The sequence below is a fragment of the Equus przewalskii genome, chromosome 1 (genome assembly GCF_037783145.1).
Source record: "Equus przewalskii isolate Varuska chromosome 1, EquPr2, whole genome shotgun sequence".
NCBI classification, from domain to species: Eukaryota; Metazoa; Chordata; class Mammalia; order Perissodactyla; family Equidae; genus Equus; species Equus przewalskii.
This window is the reverse complement of record NC_091831.1, coordinates 39,024,508-39,042,688: the sequence shown is the minus strand read 5'-3', so window position 1 is coordinate 39,042,688 and position 18,181 is coordinate 39,024,508. Positions and strand designations below refer to the sequence as shown.

The window sequence follows — 18,181 nt, the reverse complement described above, 5'->3', positions numbered from 1 at the left end:
GGGAAATGACAGTAATAATGAAGGGTTTTTCTCCCCCATTAGAAATATTGCCTATTAGGTGATACAAATATTTCTTTTAACCCTGAAAATCTTCAGGGAAACCACAAAATTCATGGTATGCTTGTGGTCATTGGGATTTTCTAGGTAAATACTGCATGACCTGAAACATCAAGGTTAGTGTGAAGCGAAACAGAGTCAGCTGGGCCAGCATGAGATCACCAGCCACCCTCTGGGTTGCAAAATGTTTACCTGTTGGAATTAGCTTAAATTTAAATAGTGGTTACCAGGGGCTGGGGCTGAGGTATGGGAGAGATGTTGTTTAAGGGTAGAAACTTGCAAACTTGTAGATAAGTAAGTCCTAGAGATCTAACGCACACTATAGTGATTATAGGGACAATATTGTATTAGAATCATCAAACCTACTAAGAGACAAGATTTTAATTATTCCTACCACATAAAAGAAATGATAATTACATGGCGTAATAGAAGTGCTAACTATCACTACAATGACAACCATATTACAATATAAAAATACATCAAATCAACATGTTGTACACCTTAAATTTACACAGTGTTATATGTCAAATTATATTTCAATTAGTTTAAGTAGATATTAACATTTTATTAAGCAATTAAAACATTATAAAATACAAGGTGTTTTTAAATTAAAAATTTCAACATCTGTAACACGGTTTTCATGTTATTATCTGTATTAAAAATAGTGTGTGTGCACTTGAGATCATCAATATGCAAAGTATGGATTCCTGAAAAAATACACAGATTTAATTAATGAATAACTTAGGCGTGATGGAACATAAACAAGTGTTCTGGTTTTTCTGAAATTTTGCTGTACCTTAAGTCTTCCAGACTCAGCTACGCATAAATGAAACATTACCCTGGGGATGAACTGGCTCCATAGAACCCAGACTGGTCTACTATCATGACCACTGAACAAAAGAAACATTTTTTTCTACAGCCTTAAGAGTCCAGGCTTACCCTGACACCCACCACCACACAGCTTCATATACACAAATACCCTGTCCCCACACTGACAGAGGGTGGGTTGCTGCCCTTCTCTGTTATATCTTGTTAATATCCTGTGTCCATATTCTCTGTCCTCTTCTGAGCCTTCATTATGAGAAATGAGGAAGTGTGGCCAATTCTGTTATGCCCCCTCCTGGAGGCATTCTAAAGGATGTTGGAGAGTTTTCCCTATTAAGTACAAAATAGAAAGAGACACAAAGCCCTGAAGTCGCTCTTGTTTGTCAAGAGGCCTCTGGTGGAAAACACAATTCATACCAGCTGCAAAGGTAAACTCATTCCATTGGACTGAATTGGACAAGCATCCATCTCGGGGAAAGGTTTAGCTCACTTTGCCTGAGTGACTTATTATTGGACCTGGTGCCTGGGGAGGAAAACCAGGAGTGTTCTGAGTGGAAGGTAAGATGGGCAGGTAAGCTGACCTTGAGAGAGGACCACTGGCACCTGTAGAGGGCTAAAGAAGGTACACCAGGTGTATGTAATCTTGTCATTGCATGGCATGCCACCCAAACCCTTGCTGGAACAGGACCCTGAAAGGAAAGAGGAGGAAAGGCTAGGGAAGAGGTGTATGACATATTATACTTGATATTTAATTGAAGACTTAAAGCTAACAGAAATGACTGAAAAACAATAAGGAAAATTATGAGCGTAGCTCATGTTTCCTGAAATCTCATTATCAGGGATAAGAAATGAGCCACATCAATTGGAATGACTTGAATTCCCTGGCTCTTAACCACACCTCCCAGTGCAGGACGTTTGACTCCCCTCATATCCTCACCCAGGTAGATAACAAGCCCCCAGTAGGTGTCTCCTCGGTGTTGATGAACAAGTCCGTCAGAATCATCTAATCACATCTGCTATGGGTATTGCTCCAGCACCCACACCCATCAATGTCCTCTGTCCTCAAAACTGCTTCAACACATCTCATCATTCTCTGTATTTGACTGCCACCTTCAGAGTACTGATATCCCTGCCAAAAATGTTCTCAAGTGTCTCAGTGCCCATGAAGGCGGGAGGAACATTTCTCTCATTCCTGTCTGTGTTCCAAGTACTACTAATTACTCCTCAGCCTCAGAGTCCTCAGTGAAAGATTCATCAGGCTCTGCTAGTAGCCCCTTTTTCCATAGGGCTCAAACACAGTCCCTGGGGCAGCCAACCTTGAGTCACGCTCCACTTTCATCTTTCGTCCCACCTCTGGTCAACTGACTTGCACAATCTGCTTCCACTAAGACCAGAAGCATGGAAGTGTTAGAATCCTAAAGATAAACAGAAATAAGACTGTTAGGATCCTTACCATGTGTATCTTCAACCTTGGATACCAATCTGGGAAATGTGGGTTCCAAGTAGAGACCATATGCTCCTGTTTCCTCCCTCCCTCCACCATTTCCCCAATCATTTATTTTGGGGGAGAGACTAACTTAATTTGACTAATTAGACATTTTCCTTAGAATTTACAGAGCAGCTGCCTCCTTGCTGGTAATCTACACCTTCTTGGGAGGCTGCAAACAGGGAAGCTGACTAATATCTTTAATGTAAACTGGTGCAATGACTTTGGAAAACAGTCTGGAAGTTCCTCAAATGGTTTAACATACAGTTACCATATGACACAGCAATTCCATCCCTAGGTGTATACCCAAAGAGAAATGAAAACATATTCACCTAAACTTGTATATGAATGTTCATAGTAGCATTATACATAACAGTCAAAAGTGGATGCATCAACCGATGAACTGATATATTAAATAAGGTATATCTATACAGTGGAGTATTATTTGGTAATAAAAATAAATGAAGTACTTACTGATACATGCACAACACAGCTGAACCTTGAAAACATTAGGCTAAATGAAAGAAGCCAGTCATGAAAGGTCACATATTATTTGATTCTCTTTACAGGAAATGTCCAGAGGTGGCAAATTTATACAGACAGAAAGTAGGTTAGTGGTTGCCTTTGGCTGGGAGAGATGAGAGGAGTGGAGGTTATAGCAAAGGATTATGGGGTTTCTTTTGGGGGTAATGAGAATGTTCTAAAACGATTGCAGTGACAGTTCACAGCTCTGTGAAATGCTGAAAGATATTCAATTGTACACTTTAAATGGCTGCATTGTATGGTATGTGAATTACATTTCAATATAGAATAGGGAATGAGCACTCTTGTTTCAAATGTATAAAAAGAAAGCAAGCTTTTCTCTCATCATCTTCTATTTTTAACTTTTTTTTTCATTGTATCATGCCCTTCTTATCACCTTTTCAAATAATGTCATTGCTTTTCACTCAATAGATATGTTAGAGATATTCTGTATTCTATTTTCTGAATAGTGTATGGGTATGAAAATCTGTTCCCACATGATTTTATTTTTAAACACCCATACCCAGGAACCATTCATCAGTAAATTCCCACAAAGGAAGAGTCCAAATGCAGAAGAAAATTTGACTCAATGTCTAAATCTAAATCTACAAGTGTACACGTTTTAGAGTACTGTGAATTTCTTAGTAAGCAGAATGTTATTCAACCACCATACGCAACTGTTGCAAACACCACACTAATTCATGAGTGCTTCTTGAGCCAGGAATTAGAATAAGAAGAGAAGCAAAAAAATGGGAAGCTGGTGCTACTGTGCTGGAAAATAATTCTTCATTATGCAAGAACCTATTACATCCAGGTTGAGAGGAAGGCTTTGACCAGTTCAGTAAATTTTCCTTTACTCTGATCTAACTGCTTCTGCCGCTCACATCTTCTCTGTACTCCAAGCAGTGTCTGTCTCTAAAAGCTGCATCCTCACAATGCAGAAACTTTCATGATACAATTCAATTTCCTTTCGTTTTGAGCCAAGAAGTCAAGAGATAGACATACGTTTTCCCTGAGCTGGACGTTCAGGGTTCCAAGTCCAACCGTGCCAGGATTAAGCAACAGATTCTGAGTAACAGAGATGCCATGTGTTCTTTTAAAAATGTACATTTTTTGTGTCTGTGAAATGTGGGGCCCTCTAAAGCACAGCACCAAGGGCAGGGTCCCCTTACTTGGGTGTAAGGGTGGTATTTATACCTTTCATAGTATCACAGTATTTATCAAGTATTGTTTACTTTTATCAAGGTATGTCACTTTATTACTACCAGGATAACAAACTGTTAAGGAAGATAAGCAATCAGAATTATAGGTCTTTCCAAGTTGCAGCTCACTTTCACTGGACATGACAACAACCTCTCAACTGAAAGTGTCTTACGATACTCCAGTTGTTGGAAAAAAACGTGTGTCAGTTGTGTTATACAGAAGTCTCTGCCTTCTGCAGCTTCAGAATGGAAGGAGATGTGGGGCATCAGAATTTGCCACCTCCAAATGTGTCTCCTTGGCTTGACTACTTTTTAAGAACAAAAGACTCAGGAAGAAACTTTGACCTTCCCCCTAACTGCCTAAAAGAATGTAAGAGAGAAGGCCTGTTCCTGGAAGGAGCTGATACCGTAAGATAACTATAGCATAATATAAACTAGGCGTGATAGACAGGGAGGAACCTAACAAGAACCTTTTTAATGAAAGTCCTCTCCAACTCTCATTGTCTTTGCAAGGCACGGTCAACATTTGTTTATCAACATTTGCCTTTCCACCTCCATGTAAATTGCCTTCTGCCCCTCTGAAGTCTCAAACCACTCTCCACAACATCCTCCTTTGTCCTTAGCTGAAGATGGTATTTAAGGTAGTGGCTTCCACCATTTTGGCAACTTACTCAGATTTCCTGGGTTTCTCCCACGTACGCATGTTATTCATCTCTGTCTAATTTTCTCCTATTATTCTGTCTCATGTCCATTTAATTCTTAGACCAGCCAGAAGGACCTAGAGGGTAGGGGAATGGTTCTTCCTCCCCTACAGAGTCTTTCTCCTACCTAACTGACAATTCCTTCATCAACTCAGACATGAGGACTATACTCCCTAGGTTTTTATGAATATTTACATCATGGCTAGGAAATTTTATAAAAATGAAAAACAAAGTCTCTCAGAGTGATACCATTCCTTCACTGCTCGAAGCATAAATACATAAATTTAGCAGCTAGCCAGCCAGCCATTAAACAATATTACATGTCTTACTACTTCCCATTTTACAGCTGGGAAAACTAAATGACTGCCTTAGAACTCCAAGATTTAAACTGCTTGGGGTTCACTCCAAGGTGGCTTCCTAAATGAGTATGGGGCAAAAAGGAAATTCAGGCTCAGTGATTTGACTCATGGATAACCCCAGAGCTAGTAAACTGAACACAGAATTAAACCTAGGTCTCCAGAAGCAAATTGTCTCCCACAAGTATATTTACTGGATGAAATTATTTTTTACAAAATATTCTGGAATGGTTTTTCTCACTATGTGGTCCCAGAAACCCCAGCAGCAGCATCTCCCACAGACTTTACTAGGGCCCACTCTAGATTTCTGGTTAGAGTCTGGGAGTGCTTTCACATTCCCTCAAACTATAGTTCCAGAGTCATGATTTTAACCATTGCAGTTCAACTGAGTAATCACAGATCTCAACCTTCAGTTTCATTTCCTTCCTCTTGATTTTAGATCAGTTTCACTTTCCAGTTCCCCTTCCCTTTCATAACAGCTCAGAAACAGTGAGAAAGCATCAGCTGATGCATTCCTACCACCCCCACTTTCCCTTTATATAGCTCCTGCAGCACTTACTTGAGCCAGACTGGAAAGATTTCCGAAGAGCAAATCGGCTTGGATCCCGGCTTTTCAGAAGAGCAGAGAAGCAGATCGCAGTCATGAGGTCAGTGAAATACCAATGTATAAGCATTCTTGATCTTGAATGCAAACTGTAAGCTGTTTCTCTGGTGTAGGCATGTTTCTGAGTTGTCCTGTTGTTTATGGACTAAACATACCTTTATCAGTATAGGCACTTTTTATTCCTGTGGTTTTTTTCTAGTATACACACTCAAGCTCCCTAAGCTTCTAGAACTGTTCACTGGGTGGAGCTGGGAGGCAGAAGCTGGGATGTGAGAGAGGCTTGGCAGGAGTGGGTGGATCCACTCAAGTACAATGTTTGCTGATTCAAAGTTAGATGAAGGGACTTACTTTCTATGGGCTTTTCTGTTGTTGCTGTTTTCTTTGAAAGGATTAAGAGGTTTTCTTCTTGTTATTTTAAAAGAAAGCATTTCTCTTCAGCAGATATTATTACAGATGGAATTGGTAGAGCAAACCCAACTCACATTGAGTAGAATTTTGCCCTGCAAGTCTCATCGCTTCAAGGTGGGAAGTGGAAGAAATGATTCTCACAGTTGGGCATTTTTCTATTTCTTTTGTAAAAACAAAACCCAAAATACAGTTTACTTTATATTGCTCTGATGAGAGCTGGCTAGCAGCAGGAAATAATTTCTCTTCAAAAGATAATGACCTAATCTCTTTTCTAATACTGATCTCATCTCTAGTGATGGAAAGCAGATCAATGGATGCCTGGGGATGGTCGAGGGTGGGGTTGGGATAGACTAGGAAGGCACACCCGGGACTCTTTGTGGGTGATACAAAGAGCCTATAAAAAGATAGTGGTAGTGGTTACATGTGTATACACATTTCTCAAAACTCATCAAATTATATACTTAAAATGGGTACACTTTATTGTATGCAAAGTATAATCTTAGTAACTTGATTTTAAAAATGCATATACACACGCTCAAATTCTGCCATCAGATGGAGCCTCAGGAAAGATAGAGATGAGAGAAAAAGAAGGCTTTCCCATCAAACATCTATGGGGAGGGATTGAGGGCTTGATTGCCTGGGGAGGGAGAATCCTAGTGACCACTCAGTGACTGAGAGAAGGAAGACCCAAGGGTTCCCAAATGCTCTGCAGGCTCATATTTGGGGATGGTAAGAGGAATTCACTGCCAAGTGCCCCAGGTTAAGCTTTTCTACATAATGGATTCCTGGTCATGAGTGATGTTAAATGTGCCTGCATGAGTGGGGTTGACCAGAAAACCTGGCGATGCCCAGCACCTTGACAGCGAGTCTGCCCAAGAGGTTTTGCAGTGACCTGTGCTTGGGTGTGTCACAGCCCCCTGACCTGAAGAGGCCCAAGAGAGGCTCTCTGGACTATGCTTGACTGAAGCTCACATCAAGGTGCCACTGTTCCCAGAGGCCATCGGCTCAGAGGCAGGTTAGGCTGCTCCTCCCACCAGTGCTAAAAATTGCCAAAGAGGAAAACCACCTGGGGAAAGGCCTGGACCTGCTTGCTGATGGACATCCTCCTCTGCCCCATCCACTGAGTGCCTGGATCTCTCTCACACACACAGATACACACACTAAAAATGATAATGCCAATACTAACGCTAACAACTAATTTCTTATTCTGCTTGGTCATTAGCTCACTTTTTCTTGATCTTTGATTATATTACCTCAGCATTCTCACTATAGTTCTATAAGTAGAACTATAATAATTATTATATTTATATGTAAATATAATATAAAAATTATATAAAAGTATATTAGGTATAAAAATATAAATTTATATAGATATAAAAATATATTTTATGTATTTATACAATAATATAAACATTACTGTCATATCACAAATGAAGTATTTGGAAATTGGAGTTAATTGTTTAAAGTCATACAGCTAGAAAATGGTAGAACTGGTTCATCAAACAGGTCCTCTGATGTTACGCTTTGCAATCACAAAGGCATATAAGAATGAACTATCTTACTGCTCTTTATTTATTCAGTTTTGCAAAGGAACGGGAACCTAGAAAATTTTAACTGCTTAGCATCCTATTTAGAGAGTAAAGACAGATCTTTGATGACATTTCACCTCATAGTGTGTCTATGGCTCAAAATCTCAAACCTGAAAGACAATCCATGTCAGGGAGGACGCACCCATATTCAAAGAAAAGAAAATCTCTCCTGCTTGGTGCCAAAGCAGCCAAGCATTATTGTTCAGATTATTCACTGTCTGAGGGGACAAGGCATAGGAATGAAATCTACTGCATGATTGGCTCACCATGTTTGCCTAAGTCTCTTATCTTAGACTTCTCATCTTACATAAGATTCTCAGACTCACAGACTCAGATAGCCAAGGCAGAAAGTTTCGAAACAGGTTTTCAAGTCAGAGAATCCAGTCTCCAGAGATCACTTGTGAGAAAGAATTGGCAAAATAATAATGTGGAGGAAAGAACAATGAAAGGGCTAAGATGTATTTCAAGGAAGTTCTAGAAGATAAACCCAACAAGCCAGGTTGTTGGCAATCTCAAAGAACCATCTGGATGATACACCCAAGGAGCTAGGCCACAGAGCTGAGTCCTGAAAACTGGTTTGTTAAAGTTATCTTTGCCAAGAAACTTCAAGAAGTTAAGGAAAAAACTGAAGGAGGGAGGTTAAAGAAAAAGCGTTGGAGAATCTTATGAACAACATATAATGCTTTTTAATGAAGTCTTACAAAGAGTTTCTTAAGTAAAGCTAGCTACCTGTGCTCTCTACTGCCATCATCTGTTACTTCTAAGCAAGTTCTACCTTGAATATAAAGTCTTCCTTAGACACAAGCACACAGATATCTTTCAAAAAGAGATATTCATTGGGATATATACAGGGAAGGAATGGCAGAGAGAATAGCATTTCTAAGCTCCTTTTGAACAGAGATACATACATATATTCCCTACATACAGCCAAAGATCACTGTGCCCAGAAGATAAGGGCAAGTTTCTTATTGAACTACCTAAGATGTAAAAGCTGCACACTCAAGAAACTGGTGTCTCCCAAGACATCTGCTACTTCCATCAAAGTGGGTGGGGGGAAGCAAGCATCTCACAGTAGAAGCCTATATCTAGAGCTGTGCTGTCCAATACCATAGTGACTATGTGGCTATTTACATTAATTAAAATAAAATCTAAAATTGAGTTCTTCAGATGCACTAGTTACATTTCTTTTTTTTTTTTTTTTTGAGGACGATTAGCCCTGAGCTAACTACTGCCAGTCCTCCTCTTTTTCGCTAAGGAAGCCTGGCCCTGAGCTAACATTGGTGCCCATCTTCCTCTACTTTATATATGGGACGCCTACCACAGCATGGTGTGCCAAGCAGTGCCATGTCTGCACCTGGGATCCGAACCAGCGAACCCCGGGCTGCCGAGAGGCAGAACGTGCAAACTTAACCGCTGCGCCACCGGGATGGCCCCTGCACTAGTTACATTTCACGTGCTCAACAGTAACCTGTAGCTGGTGGCCACCGCATTAGACAGGACAGATTTAGAACATTTCCATCATCGCAGAAAGTTCTTTTGGAACCAATATAGTGTTTCTCAGTCTTGGCACTGTTACCATTTTAGGCCAGACAATTCTTTGTTGTGAGGGGCTGTTCTGTGCATTGTAGCGATGTTTAGCAACAGCCCTGGCCTCTACTCACTAGACATCAGTACCACCCCTACTAACAGTTGTGACAATCAAAAATGTCTCCAGACATTGACAAATACCCCCTGAGTAGGGTGCAAAACTGCTTTTAGAGTAATGACCTGCTGCAGTAGGGAGGGGCCAAGCCCCAGGAAGAGGCAATACCCTAGACCTCAATACACAGAGGCTGACTGAACTGGAAGCTAAGAGTGTCTAATGAGAGGCCAGGCACCCCTACACCTGATTCCACCACCACTTCAGGATCTCAACATAGAAAAGCAATCTCGAAAATTCCATAATTCAATAAATGGGGAAACATGGAATTATCCTCAAATCAGGAATATAACTTTTTATTTTCCTTCAGGTAGGAGATCAATAACATGACCCAAGAAGTTTCCTATGAGCCTCAGGGGAAAAAAAATGTACTTATGTGTCTCGGCCTCCCAGTAGATAGCAAGCCACTTGAGAGGAGGGAATGTCTCCCTTATCATTTTACCTACAGATGCCAGCAGGGTCCCATGCACAACACAGATGAGCACTACTGGTTTGCTGAACATTTGAAATGATAAGGAGTTCCTGGCAACAAATGCTGTCCTGGGAGCTTGGGGTACTACTTGTGGAGATCTCCTACCATCTATCCAATTATTTTCACCAAAAGAACCTTAAACATTCATGAAATTGTCAGAGTTGTGAGAATAATGGGTGCTGAGCCATGTTCTTTTCAGTCCATTTAATTAAGGATCATAAATATCAGTTGCAACTGCAAAATATCCTTATTCCTCTTCGCTCCCTTTGGTGGATAAGTTCTCCTTAAGTCCCAAGTATTTCAGAGATATTTAAAAACAGTGACGTCACAATACTCACATGCATTAAGGCAGCAGACTATGTGATGTCTTATACCTAGCTCAGAAGAGGAAATTCTCTCTAAAATGTATGTAGATGATTCCAGGTGAATTAATCTTGATATGGAAAAAGGAACTGAGGGGCTGGCCTGGTGGCACAGCGGTTAGGTTCAGGCACTTCACTTCAATGGCCCGGGGTTCACCAGTTCAGATCCCAGGCACGGATGTAGGCAACGCTTATCAAGCCATGCTGTGGCAGGCGTCACACATATAAAGTAGAGGAAGATGGGCACGGATTTTAGCTCAGGGCTAATCTTCCTTAAAAAAAAAAAAAAAAAGGAACTGAGAATCTTTGTAGTAAGAATCAAAAATCTGAGGCCAGCACCTTGGCTGAGGGATTAAGTTCAGTGCACTCCACCTTGGCAGCCTGGGTTCACAGGTTCAGATCCCTGGCACAGACCTATACGACTCATCAGCCATTCTGTGGCAACAACCCACAGAGAAGACAGAGGAAGACTGGCACAGAAGTTAGCTCAGGGTGAATCCTCCTCAGCAAAAATAAATAAATAAATAAAAAATCTAGGTGAACCCTCTTATCTAACCCTTGAGGAAGTGAGACTTATGGAGGCTAAGGATCCTATCAAGATCACTCAGCTTATCTGTTACAGAGCTTGCTCTCAAATCCTGAAGTCTGTATTCAAATTCTGATTCAAGTAGGAACACTGTCAGTGACAATAAATTTCCTTCTCCAGTTGCTATTGTTCTTTCATATTTGTAAACACATACACATACTGTCAGCTATTTCCTTTGTCCTTAATGATGCTTTATCCTGTGAGTCATGGGTCTGTTTATCCCAAGGACATACACTGCAACTACAGAATGTTGCCCCTTGTGCCCAGTTCCAGAAGGATAGGCCAGGCCCCCGGAGAAGGGGGCGGGGGGCGCTACCAATGACACCCAAGGCAGAGAGCCTGGATGAATGGAACCAAGGGTGTCAGCTAAAGGTGAGACGAGCTACCTACTCTCACCTGCTTAGCAGCCAAATTAAGACCTCAACAGAAGCCTGTGCTTGCCCAGAGGAACCACTGCAACTCAAGCGAACTTCTGGACCCTTCCAATGTGTTTGACCAAATGCACATGCTGGAAGAGTGTGATGTCACTGCACCACACTTTACACTGGTAGGTGTAGAGGCTCTTTATACATATATACACCAACAGGGGTACCTGATCAGCCAACTCATTGAGAGGAATTGGGTATAATCTAGCTCTGCACCTCTGGTTCTCTGAGTCCAATCTGTCCCCAGCTGGTATTTTGCCTGCCCTTGGAAAAGTAAGGAGCAGATCTCACCTACAGACCATTGAACAATTGATGAGCTTCAGGAGGTACAACTGCCAAGACACCTGAAACAAACTCAGACTTGAGTAGACACTAATGATATACACCACATCTTGGGGCCCCTATCATAGAAAACTTTCTATTTCCAGAGTACTAATTTGGTGGTCAGCTGGCACTTTCACAGTCATATATTCCCTCTTCTCTGCTTCTGCAGGATTACTGTGACTTGAGATATGAGAGCTGGTTTGGCAGTCCCAGGCCAAAGTCTTCCGGAAGCCTTAGCGTGTACAGCCAACATCACTGCACACTGCACAAGTAGCCACAAAAACTTCCCTTCCGGGGCCAGGCCTGGTCACACCACACAATCTTGAGGCTATTCTCTGAGTGGGCAGCCAGCAAGACTAGGATTATGCCAAACACTTCAGCTTAAAGATCAAGAGTTAACCCAAGAAGTTTTTTCTGTACCTCAGGAAAAGATAAACATCCCATCCTCTGTGATTACAAAATGACACATCTACTCCTTTTGTTACAATTAAATTAAATGCTTATGGATCTGTCTCTCCTGCTAGATGGTAAGTCACCTGAGAAGAGGAAATATATCATAACCAGGTCCATACAGAGTGCCTGGCATGTAGCTAATGATCATTTATGGTTTGCTGCCTTTAAAATGATTTAGAACTAATGGCAACAAAGGCTGCCTTGGACATGTCAACAATATGTTTGGATCACAGGCTTCTTAAACATCTTTAGGCTTCCCAGAGCCTTGGGAATGACACAAGTAGTAGAACTTGTTTTTTCAGCCCAATTTAGAATTCTAAATTTCAGTTGCAACCAGAAAATATCTTCACCTCTTCTCATTTCTCTTAGCAGACATGGATTCCCCAAGTCCCAAGATAGTTCAGACAAGTCTAAAAACTATTGCCTCTGTTTCTCATAGGCATTATAGCAGCAGACTATGCAGTGTCTTGAACCTAATTCAACGGTACAAATGGTCTTTAAATGTACATTGACAATCCCAAGTGAATGAATGCTTGACATCTAAAAATGAGAATTCAGTTAGAACTGGAATATGTGGGAGTCAGCCAGAAATGAAAAGCTTAGTGTGCCAAAGATAGCCATCAAGACTCCTGGAATGGTATGAAAATTACTGGACCTTTCACACTAACGTAGTTCTTGGTAGCTGAGTATTTTCTCTGTGGATGTGACTGGCACATGTTTGCGAACATGAGTAATCTCCAAAGCAAACGTCAGCCTTGCTATGTAGAGGTCAAAGCAGTTTGATCTGTGATTCCTTTATCATAATGTGTGGATTACAAAGGTGCACACAGGGACACCAAGGCACAGAGAAATGAAGTTACTGACTCCGAGCCTCATAGAAAGATAGGTTTGTACTGGGAATAAGTACCTCTCCACCCTTCCATAGCATTTAGGCCTGAGAGGGACCCAGGAATCATCTAAGAAAGTACCTCTCAAACTTTAACACAGCAACAGATTACCTGGACATCTCATTAAAAGGAAGACTAATTTACTAGGTCTGTGGAGGGGCCTGAGAGTCTGCGTTTCTAACAAGCTTCAGTTGATGCTGATGGGGCTGGTCCACAGACCATACTCTGAGTGGCAAAAGCCTAGCTCAGTCTTTTCAAACCATGATTGCACAATAAAATTACCTTGGAATTTCTTTTGTTTGAATTACTGATAATACCGATCCTGGGCCTCACTCCCATAGATCCCAATTCATTAGACTGGAGATCAGCTTAGGCATCAGTTTTTTGTTCTGTTTTTTAAGATTCTCAGGGAATTTTCTAGTTTGCAGCCAGGGTTGCAAACCACTGTGCAAGGCCAGCCTTTTGACTTAACTCACAAGGCAACTCAGAGAGTTTAAATTAAATCAAATTCACCCAGCTTGTCAGTCAAACACAGATCTGGTCCTGGAATCCTCATATTGAACTCATACTTCAGTGCCTAAATTTCATTTCTTCAAGTAGGAACCCTATCCATTAGAAACCAGTTTCCCTCGGTCTTTCCTCTGTGTAGAAACACACACTCACACACGCACACGCAGACACACTCACACACACTGTTGGCTGTTTCCTCTCTCCTTAATGCTGCTCTGTCTTGTGTGGTTCATGCGTCTGTTTATGCCAAAGACACACTGAGTAAGATTCTGACAACCTAATCAGCTGGCCAGAGGCCCAGAGAAACAGGACCACTGCCAAATTCATAGTGATCGCGCAATCAACACACACTCTGTTTCTCTGACAAACTGTCACTAAGCAATAATTTTATGCACAAGATACCCAAAGCCATGCTGCTGTCAGTGCAAATGCTAAACCTCATGTCAGTGTTTGCTTATGTTTCCATCCCTTTCTTTCAGAGTTGAGTTAGGGCTGGTGCCTTGCAGAAAATATTTTCACCTGAAGACTCAACGGGCCTACTAGAAGCCTCCCATGTGATACAGAAATAGAAGAGAGCTGAGAGGAAGTGAGCCCCTTCCAAAAATCTCTTCTCTGCCCACACAGGTCGGTCCCTCCTATGGAAGGGCTGAATGCCTACTGCCCAAGAGGCTTTGCCAGGCTCTGTGCTTGTCCAGGGCTCCCTGACCTGGGCCCTAAGGTGGGACTAAGATTGCCCTGGCCTGGAGCTCACAGCAGAACACCCTGCCTCAGCAGCTGCACAGTAAGAGTCATGACATGAGGCACCTCTTGGTGCTCACTGGGAAATGTTAGAATGGGGAAGGGCTTCAGCTACAGATCAGCGCAGTGCAGACTGCCAGCTGCACAGATGGAGGGGCTTGTCACACATCATGAAAGCAACACCCACAATTACTGAATGCTCTTCAATGAAACATACTTTACATGCATTATCCCATTTCATCTCACCACAACCCCATGAGGGAAGTCCTATTACTGCCTGACTCATAGGTAAGAAAATGTAGCTTAGAACGGTGAATTAGCTAGTCCACGATCACACAGCTGGCAAGCGGCAAACTCTAGTTCTAGTTCTAGTTCTAGTAATGAATCTAGACACCTTGACTCCAGGTGGCCTTCACCACTGAGCAAAACTGTCTCGTGTGCACAAAAGCAAATGAAGGTGAAACGTCTTACTATTTCTCATTGTGTCCAAGCTGAGGAAGAGGGAAAGGAACCTCAGGAAAAATATCCCATTGGCCCATATCCTGAAAAGGACTGTTCTATAATGGAGCTTTACCCTCTTGTACTCAGAACACAGAGCCCTAAGATGTTGAGACGGTATATGTCTGAGGAGTCCCTCCACCACCAGCCCATTCTGTCACGGGACAGGTCTAGGAGGTTCGTTCTAATGCCCTAGGTTTGCTCATCCTCAGATGAAACAATGTTTGCCTAATAGTCACTCATCCCTTTAAGCAAACTGACACTCCCACAGGGGGCCAGGCTGGCCCTGGTTGCCTTTCCGTTGTTCCCTGGGTAGTTCCGCTCTCATTTCCACACTCCCATTATGCTTAGAGAGTTTCCCTGCCTACTTCTATAACTAGAGTAGACTTAGGGAGTGGGACTGGGATTCTCATTATTAGGCGATCTTGAGATTTATTGGGTTTGGGGAAGAATCTAGGGATCTAAACAATATCCTGTGCTTATAAGATGTCAAGTGGGCCAGCACACTCTTCTAGGAACTAGGAATGAGCAGATGTGGTCTACCTCAAGGTGCCTAAATCCCTCCTTGAATGAGAGACAGATGCTTTTCATTCACACAGAGAGAGATCTTACACCACACCTCTTCTCAAGCATGCCTTTCCCTAAGATATCTGCATATTTCAACTGGCAATACTTAAAATAGATATATTTCTTGTTTGGTATTCCTTTTCTGGGTGTTCCTTCTTGTCTATATGATCTTAGACCTTAGAAGGATCAGGGTACCTCTCTGTCTGCTGGATCAATCATGTAGAAGTTTCCTGAGGAGAAAGAAATAGAGCCCTGGACATCTGGGAACCAGCCCAGCACTATCAGATAGGCCTTGGTGTTGCTAGAACATGACCTGGCATTCATAGAAAGGACTCAGTGTTCTCCTGTAGCACACAAACAATTTCACATGACATCAACATCAGACAAGCCCACCTTGAGACCACGGTGGATGAAGACAAAAACAAGACCACTCCATAATCTTGTCTGAACATAGAGAAGAATATTGACCTTGTTCAGTTGGGTCCAAACAGCCCACTATCCTGCCTAATATGAGTGACTGCTACTTCTTTTCAAACCAAACCTTTAGCATTGGTCTAGTCTTCCTTCCTTCTGAATAAGATTTATTAAGATACCCAAACATAGAATCATTCCTGCTTCCTGACAGCATCAATTCTGAACAAAGCCTTCCTTCCTTATACCCTCCTTAGAGCCACCTAACACAAGCTCAAACTTGAGAAGTCCTTTCTAATACCTTTATTGAGACATCCGATGGTTCCCTGTGGTATCTGTCCTTCCTTGCTGCAATGGGGAATATATCCAACTTGCTCAACCATAGACTGGTTCCTGGTGGTCTTTAGTTAGAGGAGTTGATGTTGACAACATTCAGTTCTCATTGTAGACACCTTCCCTCATCCATCACTAATTACAGCAAAGCAAGACCAGCCAGAGGTCCAAGATAGATTTGGAAATTTCCGACCATCAGAAAAAACACCGAGGGGCCACCCCTGTGGCCGAGCAGTCAAGTTTGCCGTGCTGTGCTTCAGTGGCCCAGGGTTTCGCCGGTTCGGATCCTGGGCGTGGACATGGCACTGCTCATCAGGCCATGTTGAGGTGGCGTCCCACATGCCACAACTAGAAGGACCCACAACTGAAAAAAATACACAGCTATGTACTGGGGGGATTCAGGGAGAAAAAGAAAAAGAAAAAACACTGAAACAGTTAAAGAAATATCTAATATCTAACCTGCATGGGCATTTCAGTCCATAGTAACTAAAAGCTCACAGGAAACATTTTTGAAAAGTCTCTTTCTCTCAGTGTTTTAGCAATTCTCTCTTTATAATTAAAGTACTGTCTAGACCAACAAAAGTACATAACCTGAATTTCAACAGATGATATCTGAGATTTAGAAAAGTATATACAATTTTAACTTTTTCTGATCATCTCTCTTAGTTAGGATGATGCAAGCTGTTATCACACATTAACTCTGAAACATAACTTAGGAGATAACATAAAAGTTTACTTCTCACTCACGTAAAAGGAAAAATAGGGGGCCGGCCTGGTGGCACAGTGGTTAAGTGTGCACGTTCCACTTTGGCAGCCCAGGGTTCCCTGGTTCGGATCCCAGGTATAGACATGGCACTGCTTGACAAGCCATGCTGTGGCAGGCATCCCACATATAAAGTAGAGGAAGATGGGCATGGATGTTAGCTCAGGGCCAGTCTTCCTTGGCAAAAAGAGGAGGATTGGCAGCAGATATTAGCTCAGGGCTAATCTTCCTCAAAAAAAAAAAAAAAAAAAAAGATGGTGGAGTCAAAAGAAAATAAAGTCTTAGTCCATGAATCACTGTATGGGGGAGAGCCAGCTGCCAATCAGGAATACCTATTTTTCCTTTTTTTTTTTTTTTGAAAATATTCTGTGATACTTGAAAAAGTGGCCCTGACGTGCTACGTAGGTATATTTGCCTCCGTGTCCTCAACCAATTATCTTACTTTCCATACTTGACATCTCTTCTACCCATTAGGCCTAAGGGAAGATCCCAGAGGGGACCTTTGTGAATTTTTCTTTATCCCAATATCTAGCAAAAATAAATTTTTATGTAAATCCTATCATCCTGGCTCATAACATCTAATCATAATTAATCACAAAACAGACGATGAAACATTCTCTTCTGAAAATAAAGGAAGAGAGAAAATTCACAAAATCCAGGTGAGCAGAGGATTCTCAGGCTTATTGCTCCTCTGTGAATACAGCTGGCGCTCAATATGGCCTCTCATCTCCTTCCAAGTTTCCCCCTCAAAAAACTTCACACTCTCCCAAGCTATCCTCACCGGATCTTAGGGGTGACATCTTGACCTGAGTTTGTAACAGTCACCATCCCCAAAGGAGTTGGAATCAGGAAGAACTTTTTGACCCAAATGCTCCCATTCTGCTCACTGCAGTCTATGGTATGATGAGGACAGACATTGCTCAGGGAAGATCGCCCACACAGAGAGACATGACCTGAGGGAGCTGCTAAAATATTTTGGGATAAACCATTCCAGGTACTCTAAACATGTACCCCAATCTCTGCCCATCCAAAGCATTTGTGAGAAGTAGAAAGAGGCCCTCCTTCTTCTGGGTGATCTAATGAGGGCCAGAGTGTCATGAATTGATGAGTGGAAAGTATACTATACTGGCTTTCAGCCCTCACTGGGACTGCAGAACTTCAGGTGTACGACTTGAACAACTTTACAGGGCTGCCCTGCCAACCTGTCAGAAGAAAATTCTTGTTCTTTCTATCATTATTTTGTATAGATTGTCATTCATAAACATGTGTCATTTTTCACCTTCTTCTTGGCTTGGGCCCTGGGTAGACTATGGAGTAGAATTTTGTCACAGAGGTATCCTCACTCTCTGTAATAGGAACCCTGAGAACCTAAAGTCCTCCTGTTACTTAGAGAGCACACAGAA

General features: G+C 41.9%; 3 protein-coding genes across 18 annotated transcripts in view; 2 read left to right on the top strand and 1 right to left on the bottom strand.

The window, feature by feature from the left end:
• LIPA (lipase A, lysosomal acid type) overlaps positions 1 to 18,181 on the bottom strand; it is a 277,547-nt gene that overhangs the window by 152,576 nt on the left and 106,790 nt on the right. For 6 of the 15 annotated variants that reach the window (XM_070561846.1, XM_070561916.1, XM_070561944.1 and 3 more), the window contains exon 1: positions 5,709 to 6,003. The exons of 6 other annotated variants lie outside the window; for them this stretch is intronic. The gene's annotated coding sequence lies outside the window, so the exon portion shown is untranslated. Of the gene's footprint in view, positions 1 to 5,708; positions 6,018 to 18,181 lie in introns of those variants that run through there. 3 more of the 15 variants (XM_070561875.1, XM_070561829.1, XM_070561965.1) reach the window with 3 other exon arrangements.
• IFIT1B (interferon induced protein with tetratricopeptide repeats 1B) overlaps positions 5,526 to 18,181 on the top strand; it is a 17,050-nt gene continuing 4,394 nt past the window's right edge. The window contains exons 1-2 of one of the 2 annotated variants that reach the window (XM_008541824.2): positions 5,716 to 5,796; positions 13,948 to 14,092. Coding sequence is in view for 1 of the 2 variants with exons in the window: in XM_008541823.2 (XP_008540045.2) it covers positions 5,792 to 5,796 (5 nt within the window). In the remaining variant the exon portion in view is untranslated. Of the gene's footprint in view, positions 5,797 to 13,947; positions 14,093 to 18,181 lie in introns of both variants that reach the window. The other variant, XM_008541823.2, reaches the window with a different exon arrangement.
• LOC103565699 (interferon-induced protein with tetratricopeptide repeats 1) overlaps positions 14,071 to 18,181 on the top strand; it is a 22,433-nt gene continuing 18,322 nt past the window's right edge. The window contains exon 1 of the mRNA XM_070561753.1: positions 14,071 to 14,092. The gene's annotated coding sequence lies outside the window, so the exon portion shown is untranslated. The remainder of the gene's footprint in view (positions 14,093 to 18,181) is intronic.